Source organism: Talpa europaea, assembly GCF_964194135.1.
Source record: "Talpa europaea genome assembly, chromosome: 8".
Classification (NCBI taxonomy): Eukaryota; Metazoa; Chordata; class Mammalia; order Eulipotyphla; family Talpidae; genus Talpa; species Talpa europaea.
The window spans coordinates 47,313,576-47,331,932 of NC_140075.1; the positions used below are offsets into that span (position 1 = coordinate 47,313,576).

Below are 18,357 nucleotides of genomic sequence, written 5' to 3' on the forward strand. Positions count from 1 at the left end.
GCACATTCTATCATTGGGAATCAGCATGCATATTACATGAATACTACAATGAATTCAATACTACAAGTCCAATTTTGTCCTTCACAATACTATTGCTTCCCTTTTCCTAACTTATTCACCCTTCTCCTCTTCCTTTCTGGTAACCCTTAATTGGTCTTTCAGTCCAAAAGCTTATTTTCCTTTATTTAGCTCATCTGTTTGTTTTTCCTATATACCACATATGAGTGAAATCATATGGTGTTTGCCTTTCTCTGACTTATTTCACTAATTCCCTATAGATTCATCCCTGTTCTAATAAATTTTTGAAAGGATTTCCTGTCTTTCACTGTTATACTTTTATTGTCCTTATTAGTTCTTATAGGATTGAAAGTATAGGATTATACTTTCAAAAAGTGATGAAAATATGTACCACCCAAGAATATATTACATTTAACTCTTAATTTATAGTTTTGTTTCAGTTGACATAGTCTTTCATTTATGGTAATTATGTTGCTACATACAATAATATTAATTCCTGCAGATATGAAATTATTAGCTATAAGCAAAAACAGTACGGGGAACAACCTGCACAGAGGAATTTATGTGCAAATATTCATTTTACTGTCAAAGGAGAGACTATTCCACACTTGTAAATACAGACCTAATTTAATTCTGAATTTTAGTAACAGGCACGTAAATAAGTTCCGGGAACTCACCATTTAGGACTGTCCAAAAAAGTACATTATTCCTTTCATTGCAGTGAAACTTCATCACTTTCATGTATATTTTGGCCACCCTACACCATAATTATTTCTTTATCACCTCCCCAAGTGAGTGTCAATTCTATGGCGGTGCTATACATTAAAAAGTCCTACTGAGGGCCTCCCCGGTGGTGCAGCAGTTGAGCGCTGGGTTGCGAAGCTACCTGCAGCCTCTGCAGCGCTGGTTCAATCCCTGGCTGCAACCCGGCCACCGGAGGAGGGTGCCACATGGCGCGCAGACCTCTCCTGCCGCCCGCGGCTCCCCTCAGCAGTGTACTTCGGTCCTTCTGCCTGCTCTGCTCCCAGCTCTGGCTCTGGTGAATTCTCTCACCCTCCTGCGCTTCTGACTGTACCCAGTGCTTGTATAAATAAATAAAAATAAATCTTTAAAAAAAAAAAAAAGTCCTACTGAATATAAATGTCAAATGTACATTCTCCTTAAAGTAAGACTAGATTTTTGGATTTGTCAAATCACCACTATATTTAAACAGCTGAAATAGAACATTTAAACTTTTTTTTGAGGTATTACTTGACAAGTTATATCACAAACCTGCAACAGGTATTACTTGAACACACACTGGAATTTCCCACTGCTCCTTGTAGTTAGGTCCATGATTATTTAATAAGGTAAATAATGATTGGCTAGTTAGAGCTATCTGAGGGTGGTATCTTGAAACAAGTTTCTCTGCATTTGGATCTTTGCTAATATCCTGAAAAACAACATATAACTTGTTACTTCATTGTACTTATTAAATGAATTTAATAAAGTAATAATAAGAAGGGAGAAATTCAGGAAGAGGACTTTAGAACATCAGGTTATACGTATTTCATGAGGTACAGAAGATTACTTAGGACCATCCAAAATCACCTTTGTACTTACATAATGCATAGCTGCAGCTATTTGCTCTGGTGTTTCGAGAGCAGACATGTTATCTTTTGAGAGCTGCAATTTTGCAGGCATTGATGGAAATACTGTTTTCACATATTTCACACTGCCCTAAATAAGAAAAATAAAAGTTTTATTGCAAAAATCATGATGCTTTTAACCCTAAGAAAAGTATCCTTTCGTCACATGAAACTCTCATTAATCTAAAATTCTTCTAAGTACAAATGTTAAATTTAGAGCCTCCTTAAGCCAAGACATTCATGTTTATGCTTGACAACCACCATATATTCTTTTAAAGAAATGATCCAAAATAAAGGTGCCATGGAATTTTCTCTAAAATTTCAAGCTCTAAAAATATCCTCTCTTCCCATGCTTACTTCCAATAAGATTGTGAGTTAAATCCCTTAAAATAAAAAGAGCTACTGCTTGTATTCAGAAATATTAAGAAAGATGGGAACCAAAAAAAGAAAATCAACAAAGTTGGTAGTGGCATTTTTATAAACAATATGGGTACTTATGTAATTTTAAAAAGTGACACACATTTATATAGTATATTTTAAGTTAGTCACATTGTTCAAAATTTAACTTAAGCATAAAATAATGTCTGTGAAATACAGATAAAATTTCAGATAAACCATACTATAAATCTTACCAAAGCAAGAAGAGTTTTTTCTAACTTTAATCCCATCTCTATTCTGAATGGAAAGAATCCCATTAAACTGGTGACTTCATGGAGAGTATAGAATTCTGGATACTTTTTCACTTGTTCAACACAAGCTCTTAAAATTTGCTAAGAAATTAAAATGAAGAGAAATTTACATACAATATACATTTCTAGTGATACAACAAAAATAACTTAGTTACATGTGACTATATAATTATTCATGCCAAATAACACAGTGATCCAGGTATAATCCTTAATTTTTTGTAACAATTCTTTTTAATCTAATTTCCTAAAATACTGATAACTAGTGATACTAAAATTAGCAACTGTATTAAAATTTAAAATTAGAGAAAACATATTTTATATTATTTGATATATACTATTTTAGGAAACTGTCAAATAAATATGTGAAATTTTAAAACACTTAAGTGCGATAAAAGCAATAACATAATTAGAAATAGATAAGTTTAGTACCCTAAAGAATCTAAGCACAATGAATTAATGAAATCATTCTAATTTACAGTCAAATTATAAATCAGAAATAACTAATTCAAATAATAGGATATGCAGTGTTCTTTCTCTCTACTTTCAAAATATTGGTGATCTAATAGAATATCTAATCAGTAAGGTAACAAAATTCACAGCTTTACCAAAGCAGAATAAATGCCACTGTGATAACATATATTCAGAGAAGCAGAGCAGCTTTTTCTTGGAGTGGGGGTAAAGGGTGGTTAATTAAAATACACATACACATACACATTTTATCTTGTAAGAAACCCATTTTTTCTTATGTCAGTGAATTTAATCTGAATATACTTTAGATCACAAAAGCTTTGAGTAATAAGCACATCCTTATTCATCATCCCCTTTCTCTTAAGACATTGATAAAATGTGTCAAAAATATAAATTTCTAACTTGACTCCAGTTTATATTTTCATTTATAGTTTCATATTCCTTTCTTTAGTCCTCACTCCCTACTACCTTTCATATTTTTTACCTTCCTTGACTTTTTATTTTTTAAAGATATTAATTTATTTATGCAGACATCTGTGGGTGTACGCCAGAGGTGCAGGGGCGAGGGTGAGAGGATTCATCAGAGACAGAGGGGAGAGCAGAACAGGCAGATCTACTGAAATACATTGCTGAGGGGAGCAGCGGGTGAGACAGGAGAGGTCTGCTGCGCCATGTGGGCTAGCTTCCTGGCTTCATCACCTTTTTTTTTTTTATTCATTCACTCATTCATTCATTCATTCATACAAGCACTGGGTACAGTCAGAAGCGAGGGAAGGTGAGAGAATTTGCCAGAGCCAGAGCGGGGAGCAGAGCAGGCGGAAGGACCGAAGTACACTGCTGAGGGGAGCAGCGGGTGGCAGGAGAGGTCTGCGCGCCAGGTGGGACCCTCCTCCGGTGGCGGCCCAGGGAGCTGCCGGGGATCGAACCAGCGCTGCAGAGGCTGCGGGCAGCTTTGCAACCCAGCGCTCAACCGCTGCACCACCGGGGAGGCCCCTCATCACCTCTTTTCAATACTAACCTTGATGGTTAATTCAAGATATTACTTTTAGCTAAGGCAGACGTAGGTCAATATGGTAAAGTTTTAAAAACCCTAATCATCTGCCAATTTATACCTACACAGTATTTTTGCTCTTCATTTATAGTGTTAGATAACTTGCTCCCCTCAAATTCCTGTCTATAGCAATCGTTTCAAGAATTTGACTATGCAAAGGAAAGCAACATATGAAAACCATGTGACAAACTATTCTGATTAGGTATTTATAGGCATATCTTTCTTGGTCAAACTGTTGAATATTATAGGGCTTTTAAAGGAAGTTCACCTAATTTAGTAATGATAGTACAGAAAGAAAAAAAAGTCAGTTTTACACTCCACTCAAGATATATTATATAGCATTAAAGGTATTACTTGATATTAATAAAAAATTCTTAGTAACTTATCTTTGAAAAAGTTAAGAATGGATAAAGGTGGTCAGGCTGTTCTCTGTCAAACATCCTTATGAATGAAAATATCTTGAGAGTTAAACACACCAAAAATACACTCATGTACACAGTGCATATTTACCATTACAAAGAAAGTGGATATGGCTGTGGTCCCTAAATTTTATTTTGGTCCAGAGGGAAAAATATGGTATTACATATGTTTTGAAAGTTAAAAACTTAATAGACAGGTCTTGTGGCAGTATGGTAAAGTAGATACCTTGAAGAGCACTCCTATCCAAGTAATACTAGATTCTGAATAAAGCACAACTAATATTTTTATCTATTTCTGGGGCTTGGTAAAAAACAAAGAAAATCTTCAAAGACTATAAATAAATAAACCCCAAATACCTAACATGAGGAGAAATAGGATCAGCAAGTAGGAAGAAAACCCATGAAATATGAGGTAGCTTGAGTGCAATGACTCAACCAGTTCTAAACAAGGTGGGGAGTTAAAAGCAAGACTCCTATATTTAAGCCTTAAAAAACAGACATTTGAACATATATCACACACCCATGTTCATAGCAGTATTATTCACAATAGCCAACAGGCAAAAGCAACCTACATGTCATCTATGGATAAATGGATAAGCCATGTCCATATTGATGGTGCCCTCATCATACTACTCCAATATTCTCACAACTGGTGTCCTCAAGACTTCCCAGTCTGGCATGCAGAGTATTTTAAAGCAGTGAAATAGCTTGAATCTGAGGAGAAGCTTCTATCCTTGACTAGGTCATTCACTCTTCTCTAGTCAAAGAAGGATCATGAGATTCTAAGTTTCTGCCCTTTACCTAATCAGAGAAGCGAACACTGTTTCTTCTTTTATGACTGAAAAGAAAGGGTTTCGGGATTGGTTGTCATCCAGCTCCAGGTTTAACAATAAACATATCCTCTCTATTTAACAATCTAATCTTTACTCTCAGAGTAAAGATGAGATAACCCTTTTCTTGGCTGGCATGTTGAGTCCTCTTCTTGCTCTTAACACCACAGGTCCCTAAATGCAGGATAAACATTCCTGATATGCTCCATGATCTTCAGAATTTATGACTCTATAAATTCTCCATACATGTGTTATTCACTTGACTTTTGCTTTGCTAACCTTCCCAATATTGGTTTGATGACTTATCCAGCCTGAGAAGAACCAAGAGGGGCAGAATTTCTTTTGTGGACCAACAATATACTTACAATACATTTAACAAATGGTTAAGTCTATTATCCAATCTTAAAATGGAAGATAGCACAACATGGATGAGTCTTGAAAATATTATGCTAAGTAAAATAAATAAACCAGTCACAGAAAGACAATTATTTATGATTCCACTTATATGGGAGTAACCAGGATAGACAAATTCACAGATATAAAGTATAACAGTGGAAGCATGAGCTGAGAGGACAGGGGAACCTAAGTTCCTGTTTAAGGGGTTTGAAACAAAAAGAAACATTTTGGTCTTTGCCTGTTTCCTGATATATAGCTCCTACAACCTTGAGTCTCCTGAATGGCAGCAGTGTGTTTACATGCTAATGCCATGACTGGTGTCCCCTAGAGAGCTTCAGGATAAGAGATGGCAGCCAGAAAGAAAGCTGCCATTCTAAAGCATATTAAAAAGTTGGAACTTTCCATCCCACTCTCTGACCTCTAGGAAGAGTGGGGACTAAAGATTCAGCCAAACACCAAAAGCCAGTAAGTTAACAAACACACCTATAAAATGAAACCTTCATAATAAAGCCCTAAATGATGGGATTCCCTCATATACCTTATTCTATGCATCTGTCTCACATTTGGCAATTCCTGTATTGTATTTAAAATAAACTGGAAATAGCAAAGCACTTTCCTGAGTTCTACAAGGTATTCCAGCAAACTAAGGAACCAGGGCCTATGAAGCTATTGCAGCCACTGCAGCACAAGTTTGATCCCAGGCCAGGGAGCTAAACCACATGGTGCAGCAGAGGTCTCCTGTCTTGCCTGCTGCTCCCTTCAGCAGTGTATTTCAGTAGATTTGCCTGTTCTGTTCACCACTCTGTCTCTGGTGAATCCTCTCACCATCCCGCACCTCTGGCCTGTACCCTAGTTCTTGTGTGCACAAATAAATATTGAGGAAAAAAAAAAAAGGAACCAGAGCAGGAAGTATTGGGGACCTTCAACTTACAGTCAGTCAGTCAGGAGTAGAGGTGAAAACCTAGGCTTTGCAACTGGTGTCTGAAGTGGGGACAGTCTTGTGGTACTGAGTTATGAATCTAACATAATACTGAGTGAAAGAAGACACAAAGGAATTCTGTTCAAATAAAATTCAAAAACAGGTAAAAGAGAAGTTGAAGAACTCCGCCTCCTCACCCCCACCCCTCAAAGGCATGAGACTTAGCAACAAAGGGAAAGAGATTATCTCTTCAAGGAAGGAGAATGTAATTATCTGGGAGGGGACATAGAGCCTTCTGGGATACAGGCCAGAGGTACGGGGTCGAGAGGATTCACCAGAGACAAGAGCGGGGAACAGAACAGGCGGATCTACTGAAATACACTGCTAAGGGGAGCAGCAGGTGAGATAGGAGAGGTCTGCTGCACCATGTGGGTCAGCCCCCTGCAGGCTGGAGATCGAACTCATGTGGTGCTACAGTAGCTACTGATGGCTTCATAGTGCTGCAACTTAACCCCTTGTGCCACCAAGGAAGCCCCCCAGTAGGTATATTTCTTAAAATTTTTTAAACAGTAAGAAAAAATTTAGAAAAATATTAGTGAGCCTCTGGAGTAGTGATATAAAATGTAAATTAGATAAAATGTGGTGCCAAGTTAGTCTGGCTAAAAAACAAGACTTAATTCTAAGTATTGGCTACCTAATAATGAACTTTGTTAATAAGCATATTTATATCTACTAAACAGATAATTAAATTGCACACTTATTGTGTGTCAGGCATTATTCTAGTCGTTGGAAACCCAGCAGTGAGAAAATAGTACTAACACATAGGTGCTGTGGAGAAAGACAATAAAAAACAAAAAAACTATGGTGAGGTTAATACAGAGGGTGACAATATTTTTAACAGGGTAATGAGAATCACCCTCATTATAGTTAACATCTGAATAAAAAAGAAATCAAGGAACTAATCTATGCAGATATATGGGGAACAGTTTGCCAGAAAGGTGGGACTAGCCAAAGACCTTACAGGAGGACCAGGTTTGGTATATTCAAGAAACACAGAGGCCAATAGGCTGGTATGAGCTGAGAACAAGATAAAGCAGGATGGGGCAGGAGTGATCATGTAGTCCACTGTAGAACTTTGTAAAGGCTGTCTCTTACTGAGCAACACACAAAATCATTTTAAACCAATGGAATGAAGGGATTTGATTTTTGTCTTAGAATCATCACTCTGGGTCATTTCAAAGGCATTATTAAAACAGCAACAGCTACCAGTTCCTCTTCCTTACAGAAAAATGACACACTATTTGAGTATATCATATTTATGTTCAGAGAAAATAAAAACAGAATTCTTCCTTTAACTTAAAAATACCATCCTTCTGGTTCATATTAACAAACAGAATTTTACTTTGCAGATTTATTTTTTTAGCACATAAGTAATACTGTCTGAGCTTCCCAATTTATAGTGACTACATATTGTTTTTAATTGTGGTAACAGACACACAAAACATAGTAAGCATTTTACATTCAGAGGTGTTAAATGTAATACATTGTGCACAGTGACAGGTTTTAAAGATTTAAAAAATTTTCAGAGTGAAGTTGGTGTTTGTAGATGAACACTACTATAAAATATAAATTAACAGTTACTATGTAAGTAGTCTAAATTTCTCCCACGCCCACTGACTGATGGTAGGATACAAGGTAGAATGATTTACATGCTTTACTATTAAATTGACATGAATGATTCAAGAACTCATGGTTGAAATGTGGGGGCAGAGTACCATGAAGATAATAAATACAAATTTATGTGACTAAATTCGATAGGATCTGTCAGATTTAAGGGCCAGGATAGTTGCTTAAACACATATTCTTTCACAAAGGAGATCAGGACATCAGACCAAAGCACCCAAGTGTGTAAAATTTAATTCTCAAATACTTAGTTGGAGCAGTAAAAGAAAATAAATATGAATAGCTATAGCACATGATTTTGTAGTGCATTTCTAATACTTAAATACACAGTGAATAAAGAACTTACATACAATTTGGTCTCTGAATTGGTAATATTGACATTTTCGTATATTTTTTTCAGAATCATCACACATTTTAGAATGCTGTTATTGCCTATTTACTTTGTAGTCTATGTAAATGTGACTTTTTTTTTTTTTTTACCTCTGTGAAGAGACGGGCATCATCAGATAGCATATTATAATCCTGTGCACATTTCTTTGCAGAATTCTGCAAAAACTTGAGGAATTCAGTAACTTCTTCATTCACATGTTTTTTCATATCCTGAATTTTTAAAAAGTAGATGTCTTAGAATAGGAAGCTTGGTTAAAACACAATCACTGCTTTTATAATTTGGACTTAGAGAATCATTAGTATCATATCCAAAATAGAAACCACAAAGAAAAACTTAAAATTACTATATAACAATGACAAGTTCCACAAAAACAGAAAAGTAAATGACTAATGTTACAATACATGGTCAAGAATAAGCCTACTTTATAAAATACTTTTAATTATTATACAATTAGACTAAAACCACAGTGAAAATATGGGCAAATAGTTAGAAAAGAAGAAATAGAAATAGCTTATAAACACTTGGAAAATATTTATTTTCATTAGTCATCACTGTAAATGAAACTAATGAAAACAAGAAATTACCATTCTTCCCATACCAAATTAAAGGCAAAAGAGGTAATTCTAGTATTAATGAAGATATTTTAAAAAGTTTTCATACACAGTGGTATGAACAGATTGGCTAAAATTTTTTACACAACAGTTTACACATGTATAATTGCAGATGAAACCCTTAAAAAGTGTAAGTTTTGATTAAGCTGTTCTATTTTTAAGAATTTATCTTTAGAGAGCAAACATACACATGAACAGAGTTTGCAACCAAGATGTTCAGCATAGCATCATTTATATAACTGAGAACTTCAAAACTTTAAGGAATAGACAACTTAAAATTGCTCCAGTAAATTATGCAAAGTCCTATTGCTAGCACTTTAAGACTAACCGGAGTAAAACTGCTCAAAACTAGAGCAAAATGCCTATATTGTGATAGACGCAACAAAAGAATTAATGCATCAAGGCTCCATTAAGCTCCTTAAATTTTTCATTTTGTTAATATGATTGCACCTACAAGTAAAAAGCAAATTTAAAGTATTTCCTGATTTTTAATATATTTTAGTGATGCTAAAGAACAGAATACATACCAAATATTGTAAGTAGTCATTTTTATTTATTCCAATAGCTTTAGAATTTGCAGGCATTTTGGCATATTTAGCCAATAATTCCACATAATTCCTCTGCTCTCTCTGTGAGAAACGAGAGAAACGAGGATAAGGAACTCTTGGTTTTGGAAGAAGAACCATTCCAATTGTGGTTTTAACTTTTTCCTTTGCTTGAGTTGCTGAACTAACTGCCGGTTCATTTTCTACAGAACTTGCTGAGATATTCAAATTTTCTCCTATACGTCTGGAAAAAAAAAATACAATTTACAAATATGTGCTTTTCACATGAAGATTACTATCATGGAACTTCATGAGTCTCAATCACCAGGGATAATATAGCATGATTAACACAGTGAATTCTGGATTATTATCTAACTCTGCCACCTGCATTTTGATGTTTAGTCATTTGGGGTAAATTAAGTATTATGTAGGATAAGTTCACATTACAAGCTTACCTTCCATTATCTGACAGAGAAGAGACATTATCCTTAGACAAGTTATTTAATTTGCAAGTTTTTCCCCTTTATTGAAGGGGTAAATCATTCTTGTCCATTATATATGCAGGTATTTCATGTTTATATTTTATTACAATGCAAGTTGTTTTTTAATGCTTAAATTCTTCATAAGATGTATCAGTTAATAGTGAGCAAAAGTTACTAACAGGATATGATGGGATCACAAACTCGAAGTTAACAAATTCACTGACAGTCTAGGCTGGTTTCCTGTGCTTTACTATCTCGAGAATGAAAAAGAAAATTCCAACACTGTGTGCTTTATTTTATGGAAGCAAGAGTGGCTTTGAAAAAGTTGTATAATCCCCTATCACTTATGTACAAAGCTCAGTCATTAGAAATGCCTTTATGCCTTCTGTGAATGTAAAAGAAAAATCTTGGCTTACCCATAATGCAATACACTAGAGAAGAAAATGGTGAGGAGCTAGATACCCTGATATCAAACTTGTTCATAAAATGCTATTCCCAACTTGTTATAATCACTTTGTCACCCCAATTAATGTATAATGCAAATTTCTTATCGTGTTCATAACCTGCCTCTATTCTTCCTAGTCAGCTGTCATCTGTATTTTTACATAAAGTCTATACATACAAAAATGACATTCTTAAATCTCTACAGCTCTAATTTTCACCACAGTAACTGGTCCCTATTTGATTCAAAATTACACAATAATCCAAGAGGATGAGAAACTAATGATAAGGATGCAAATCTGCTGATTCACACTTCATTTCTCCATTCATTAATATTTACGAAGTGACTCTAAGTGACTACCACACACCTCCCTATCTGAGTATTAGAGCTACAGCCAACATTAAGCATGATACATTCACCACTATCTAAGATTATTTATGATCAAGTAGGTAAGATGAATGGAAAAGAATGAAAAGTGGTAGACAGATAGAGACAGATACAAATATATAAATACATCAATACATGTGACTACATGGAAATACTGAATAGGTGACTGAGGAGAATCCTAAAGACACTGAGATGAAGGATTAAGAGAAAAAAAGAGGAAGAGAAATAGCCAAAGCAGCATTTCTTACTATTGACAGTATCAGTTCCCTCAGGGATTTTTAGAAACCTATGGATGCATCTGGTTTGTCATTAAAGAGGCAGAGAATTAAAGGCACTTAGAGTGAAGAATACTACATGCCTATGCTAAATGTTAGTGACCTTTATGATATTCAAAGGTCCCTTCAGGCTTTCTCTTATCTTCCACAAGTAAGTCTGGTCTGTTATTATCTTAACAATACATTTTATTCTCTTTTGTTTTTCCCAGGACTTTCTTACGGTACACTTTATCTTCTCTGAAATCCAACTTTATTTATTTTAGCTGATTTACCTGACTACTTCATTTATCTTCTGCTGCATGTTGCAATGGTATATATGTAAATACATAATAAAATACAAATTATAACATACACTATTTTCCTTTTTTCACACTTATATATCTAGGACATTAAAGTTCTTAAGTATTTGATATGTGGTTAATATCTATGAATTTCAATTCAGGCTAGCAAAGGAAGAGTTTTATTTCTTACAAATATCTGCTATTAAAAGCAGAAGGCTTCAGCCTAATAAGAGTGAGAATTATCTAGCTAGGTCTGTGTTGGACAAAGGATACGCTAAGCCTCATCCAAAAATACCACTCATTTGTCTATACTAGAATATGGCAAAAATTCCAAAATTGTTAGAAAAGGATATAGATACCAAAATAAAGCAGGAGCTTCACGACACTCTCTTAGAGCTAAACTATGGGTAAAAAATCAATCAAGGGAGTTAGTGAGTGAGTGGGAAAAGAATTTTGGATATTGGGGCCTCCCTGGTGGTTCCAAGGGTTAAGTTTCAGCACTATGAAGCTATCCACAGCCACTGCAGCACAAGTTCGATCCCTGGCCATGGAGCTGACCCACATGGCGCATCAGACCTCTCCTGTCTCGCTGCTGCTCCCTTCAGCAGTGTATTTCAGTCAATCCACCTGAATCCTCTCATTGTCCTCCCACCCCCTGCACCTCTGGTTTGTACCCTAGTTCTTGTATGCATAAATAAATCTTTAAACAAAGAATTTTGGAAATTAAAATAAGGATGCTTAGGTTGACTTTGAAAATAATACAGATGAAAGAAGACATACTTAGCCACTAAAGTTTCTCCAATAACTGTATGAAAAATAAGCATATTTTAGGTTAACAAAATGAATATTAACTGCTGATCTTGGGAGAAATGTATTACAGCAAATTGATTTCTCACTAGAAAATGTCGTGAGAGTTATTCAAACCTAATGGTATTGTGTCCGCATCTCTTAACAATACTGCTTCACAGCTGTCTCTCTGAATATGAGAACATGTCTGTCCTTGTGGCACAAACTGGCAAATTTAATTAAGCTGCTGCAGCAACAAGATGCTGACTCAGATATGTCAGAGTGGGAATGTCAAGAAATTCTAGCAGTTTAAATTGGCTACATTCAGCAAAGAATGAAATGGCAGCACATCAAGATCATTTCCATGTGCAGTGCTGTCAAAATCTTCATCAGGGTGTAAGCCAAAAGCATCTGACAGGGTTTCTCTATCCACATTTACAGCATTATATTTTATTTCAGTTGATGGTTTGAAGTTTTTCCTCTTCATTTTGTTAACTACCCATTTTCTTCTTTTTACCTAAAGTTTCTAATAAAAAAAAAAAGGCTGAATTCAAACTTAGTTTCTTATATTGTCTACTGGTTTCAGTAGTTTCTTTAAAATATTTGGAAATGGGGCCTAAAGACTCCATCTAAAGTCTACTCTACATCCTCTGAATACAATTTACTTTTTTTTAATTAAACATGTTAAAATTTTTCATAATTTTTTGCAAGTTGAAGCTTTCTCCCTGTTGGCTTAAAACTCAATTATAGGTAACTACAACCAGAAACTTAAATTTAAAAAAAGGTAAGTGTTCACCCCAGGTCAAGGGATACAAGTTGAATAAAAACCTTTTTGTGGAAAAAGCATAATTAAAAGTTATCAATATTTTCCCAAAATATCTCAGAAAACACAAAAAAATAGAAAATCAGCAACAATAAAAATTTTACATTCTTCCTAGTTTTTCCATCAAGAAAACAATTGTAAGTTAATAGTCTGAAAATCCATTTCTTACTCTAACAGAACTTAAGGTTGGCACAAAAGGCTAGAAACACACCTTGTGTCTACCCTTTTTCTATACTGAGTTCAACTATACTACTGTTTCATGGGTACAGAAATCTATAGTCTAAGAAAAAACCTTTAGAAGTTAGGTGTACCCAATTGCCAGCAAGATGTCCTCTCCCACACATAATCCAAACTACATCCCACATTGGGATATACTGAAGAGCAGACTAGAAAAGAACCATTAAAATTATTAAGAAGGATGAAGGATAAATTATTAATGGCAGGATGAAGATGGTATCAGAAATTTTTCATCTGGAAAGATGAAGGCTGAGATAAAAGTCCATGGCAAAATTTGTTTTTAAAAAGATACATGTTCACTAAACACCAGCACACTAGAATTTTTAGGCATTCTTTGATTCAAATAAATAAAAGCGATGATTTAATAATTTTTTTAAGAAATTAGTCATCTGCAAGAAATGATACAAGTTAAATAACAGAAATAGCTTTTAAAAAGTACCCACAGATGCACATTCATAAAGTCTCTATTCTTATTGTCTTGACCTTCTATAGCTGATATCAGAAAAGACTTTACAATTAGGTACTTTGGAGAGATGTTTCCTCTGAAATTGCCTCATTGAAACATTTTTGAAATTGTCTCTTTACCACAACTTATGTTTACTTTTACATGAACCTATCTATTCATTTGATGGAATCAACAAAGCACTTATTTAATGTTTTTAATAGTAATCTGGCAATACAGTCTTGTGTCACTTAATGACATTTCAGTAAATAACAAATGTCATATATGACAGTGGTCCCAAAAGACAATACCATATAGCCTATGTGTGTAGCAGACTATACCATCTAGGTTTGTGTATTTATACTCTATAGTGTTCATATAATGAAACTGCCTACTCACACATTTTTTCAAAAACATCCCCAACATTAGGTGGCACATGACTATCATCAAGGTAAAAAACAATAACATATATCCTTTACTTATAGGAACTTATCCTAATTATACTAACACAAGTATAAAAAGGAGGCTTACTATAATAGTAAAGGAATGGAAACAATCTAAACAAATACTAACAGTCAAGACATTACATGTTTCAACAACTGATTATTATATAGCTATTACAAAAATTAGGTCAATCTATATACACTCATATGAAAAGATCAGCAGATTATCGAGGGGGAAGCACAATACAGAATATCGTACATAGAATGCTTCCACTGTGTAAAGAGGGGTATTTTAATGTAAGTGTGCATTATAATATACATATACCAATTGCACGCTGAATTGATTCTGCAGACACGTCATCAAAGGTTCAGATTCAAAGGTTGGGCTGAGGAAGCAAAAAATTATTTTTTAAAAGCTCCAAAGGGGGCATCCCTGGTGGCGCAAGGGGTTAGGATGCAACCTATGAAGCTGTCCACAGCCAGTGCAGCACAAGTTCGATCCCCCGGCCAGCCAGGGAGAAACCCACATAGCACATCAGACCTCTCCTGACTCGCCTGCTGCTCCCCTCAGCAGGGTATTTCAGTCAATCTGCCTGTTCTGTTCCCCAATCTGTCTCTGGTGAATCCTCTCACCCCCTACACCTCTGGCCTATACCCCAGCTCTTGTATGCATAAATAAATAAATCTTTAAAAAACAAACAAATAAATAAATAAAAGCTCCAAAGGATCTAATGACGACTAAGGTAGCAAAAGAAACATCACAATAACCAGAAAACTGGAAGAAGGAGATTATTTTCAGAATCAAGAGCTCACTGATAATCTCCAATGGAGAAATATTAGTGGACTAGTGAGTATGAAGCCAGGAGGGAACATGTTTAGTGAAAGCAAGTACAATGGAATATAGTGTGAAGGGAAGTTTTTTAAACCTTTTAAAAAATCCATTCTGCCAATCTGTCTTTTGACTCAAGAGCTTAATATATTTAATTATTTCAAGAGAAGGATTTTATATTGCCATTTTGTTAATTGCTTTCTATATGTCTTAAAGCTTTTTTGTTCCTCATTTCTTCCCAGCAAACACATACATATATTTAAAGAAGTCTAAGGGCAAATGAGAGAAGGAATAAGAAACTAACTAAAAGGAAACACATTCAAGTGTGTGACTGAAGATACAGTAAGAGGGGATGCTAACAGAAAGGGGAGTAACCAGGCAGGAAAAGACAGGACTCTATTCCATGCAGAGTTTGGAAATATACTTCTTTCATTGCAAAAGGAGAGAAGGATGAATATAAATGTTGTGCTCCCCAAGTGGAGCTCCCTAATTCTTCATTTGGGGTATTTATACTCCTTTCTAGTAAATCCAATTACTTTCCATCCACAAAGGAGTCATCCACAAAAGAGTAGTAATGATCAAATACAAAGAAGAGCTGCTATAGGCATGGGAATAATAAGAGGGGAAAAAATTATCACTTACTGGGTACTTTCATACCAGAGACAAAGAAAATTTCTGGGAATTTGGTAGTAGTGTATATATAGGAAACTATAAAATATGCCATCTAACAAAAAATTTCAATCTCCATGAATTTCTCTTATGCAAATTACAAAAAGTTTGTCAATGCATTTTTTTATAATTACAGAAAAAGAAAACACAAACATTTTGCAATACAAGACTAACTAAATAAATGTTTACCTATATAGTGAAGCAATATGCAACCATTAAGAACACTGAGCAGTAGGTAGGCATATAGGGAGATACACAAAATATTATCTTAAAAGAAAAAAAGGCAATGCAAAACAGTTTTAAGTACTTATACTGTTACTGTATGATCCAATCTTAGGTATACACACATGCACAGAGGAAGATCTGAAAAGAGATATGCCAAGAGTAGTTGTCTTTAGGTACTGGATGCTTCTAATTTCTAATTATGGATACAGGTAGATATAAAACTTCAACTCACAGAAAAAAGCAATCAAATATGGAAATAAATAACCAAATAAACATATTACCTGTTTGACAAAATAAACAGTTCTTTTAAACTCGAAGCCATGGAATGATCTTTATAATTTTCTCGAGAGAAAAATGTCTTCAGGCCATTTTTGGGGGAAACATCCCTGTGAAACAAAAGTAATTTACTTGCATTTAACAATTCAAACTCTCATGCTAGATTAAGCATCATCACAATACAGTTATAATTCATAATTATAAGCCCTCTACTCCCCCTTTCCCAGATAATCACCTCTTAATAGCGTTTATTTCATATATCAGATATATGAGTTTAGATGTTTTACTTCTTGGATAACTTTTAGCCTAGGCCCATTCTGATACTCACCAATTCCCATAAGCAGCCTGCCATTTTTCTTTCACACCCAATTAAATGTCAGAAACACTTAAGAGTTGAAAACAGAACAGACTGAAGTACAAAAAGGAGTCTGTCAGGACCAGGGTTTACCTCTATCTCTGTGGTATATTATTAAGATGTTTGATTGCTAAATGAGAACATCTCAACCTATCTTTGTTTCATGCACTACTGTGCCAGGTAAAGAGACACAACAAAAGATATTTTGTTAATTTAGCAAATATGATAAATGATGTGCACTTGTGAAAGCCCTTTCTCAGGTCATGTATGATTTTCCATTAACATTATAATTAATTTAGAGACTAATAAATTATAGTCAAATGGTTTCCATTACCGTAAACATGCAATAAGTGCTGGTTAAAGAATTTAAATGTACAACATTGTGAACCACTAATCTAGGAAGGACAAAGATTATCAGGATTCTGTGGAAAATGGTAGTTCTGGAAAGGCTCTGAAACACCTTTGGTTTCACAGTGTCAGTGGCATAGAAGAGCATCTGCGCTGCACCTGAACACATACTTTATGGCAAGAAACAAAGACACATGCTTTATAAAACTTGCAAAGGGAACAATTTAAGCAAATGGCTACTTCTAACTGAACCATTCCCAAAATGGGAAATTTCAGCATATTTGCTCCATACTAATTTTTTAAAGAGGTGTTTATCCAAAAAACTATAATTAAAGTATACATGGTAAAATGTGGATGTTGTATTTGCTATACACCAGTGTATTTCCTTATTACTTGTTATAGTACTGTATCTGTACATCTCATTAAATTCTCAGGTTTCTGCATATCATACTAAAGAACTCAAAGGCCTCAAGGCAACAATGCTCAAAGGAGCACTGTTTGCAATAAATGAGTACTTCTTGAGCACATACTGATTCTTTGAATCAGGTACTTAATTATCTTTGTAATCTCTTGCGTCTTTTGTAGCAAAGAGTAGAGGCTCAGTAAATTTGTGAAACTGACCTAAAGCAGCACATGTATTAGTGCTCTAAAGTACATGCTTAATGGAGTCCTCTAGTTGCAAAGCTCTCAAACACTTCTGAAACACAGTCTGTAACAAAAAAGAGGTTTGTCTGTTTTTAAACAAGCTCTTTTAATTACTTGTGCAGAAATGGACAAGGTTCTTGAACACAAGAAAATGCCAATATCCTCTCTAAGAGACCAACAATAAATATAAGATGGAATTATATACCTAGTAACAATTTGAATACTGAATTGGCTTTAGGAAAGGAAATGTGGTCAGCTATAACTCAGTCATGCTCAGGGTATGAAAATGACAACAGGGTAAATTCTGTGACCCTGAATTCATATGTTCTTTCTCTTTTCTCCAAATGTCTCCAGGCCAGAAAGCTCCCTTCCAAATCTGGCTAGTAACCCCTTTCAATCCTATTTAGGAGACTACAAATTGATGTAACTCACCAGTTGAGCCTTGGTTCACCCATGGCCATCAGGGAGCTCATATTCCTAGATTTCTGCTTCACTTTAGCTTACAATTCTGTTGCCTAGCTCTGGCGCAGACTTCAACTGGCAGGATTTCTCCAGGATCTAGCTCAACTGAAAGGAAAACAAAAGGGCAAAATCAACTACCCTCAATTAACACCTGCCCTCAATTAACACGAACACTTAAATGGACAAAGGAATATTCCCAAGGTTCTTTGTAGCAAAGCAGCAATGCTCATGTAGGATGAATTCTCCTTCATTTAACTTCCCCAAGGAATGCCATTATCAAGACACTGAGAAAATAAGCGCCC

The 18,357-nt window shown here is 35.0% G+C and overlaps 1 protein-coding gene across 3 annotated transcripts in view; it reads right to left on the reverse strand.

Annotated features, from left to right (window-relative positions):
- ICE2 (interactor of little elongation complex ELL subunit 2) overlaps nucleotides 1-18,066 on the reverse strand; it is a gene marked incomplete at both ends in the record, with an annotated part of 61,587 nt that extends 43,521 nt beyond the window's left edge. For all 3 annotated transcript variants that reach the window (XM_084240616.1, XM_084240615.1, XM_084240617.1), the window contains 7 exons: nucleotides 1,291-1,450; nucleotides 1,621-1,737; nucleotides 2,279-2,416; nucleotides 8,582-8,701; nucleotides 9,631-9,892; nucleotides 16,251-16,355; nucleotides 18,026-18,066. In XM_084240616.1, coding sequence (XP_084096742.1) covers nucleotides 1,291-1,450; nucleotides 1,621-1,737; nucleotides 2,279-2,416; nucleotides 8,582-8,701; nucleotides 9,631-9,892; nucleotides 16,251-16,355; nucleotides 18,026-18,066 — 943 coding nt within the window. The remainder of the gene's footprint in view (nucleotides 1-1,290; nucleotides 1,451-1,620; nucleotides 1,738-2,278; nucleotides 2,417-8,581; nucleotides 8,702-9,630; nucleotides 9,893-16,250; nucleotides 16,356-18,025) is intronic.
- Between the last annotated feature and the right edge of the window lie 291 nt (nucleotides 18,067-18,357).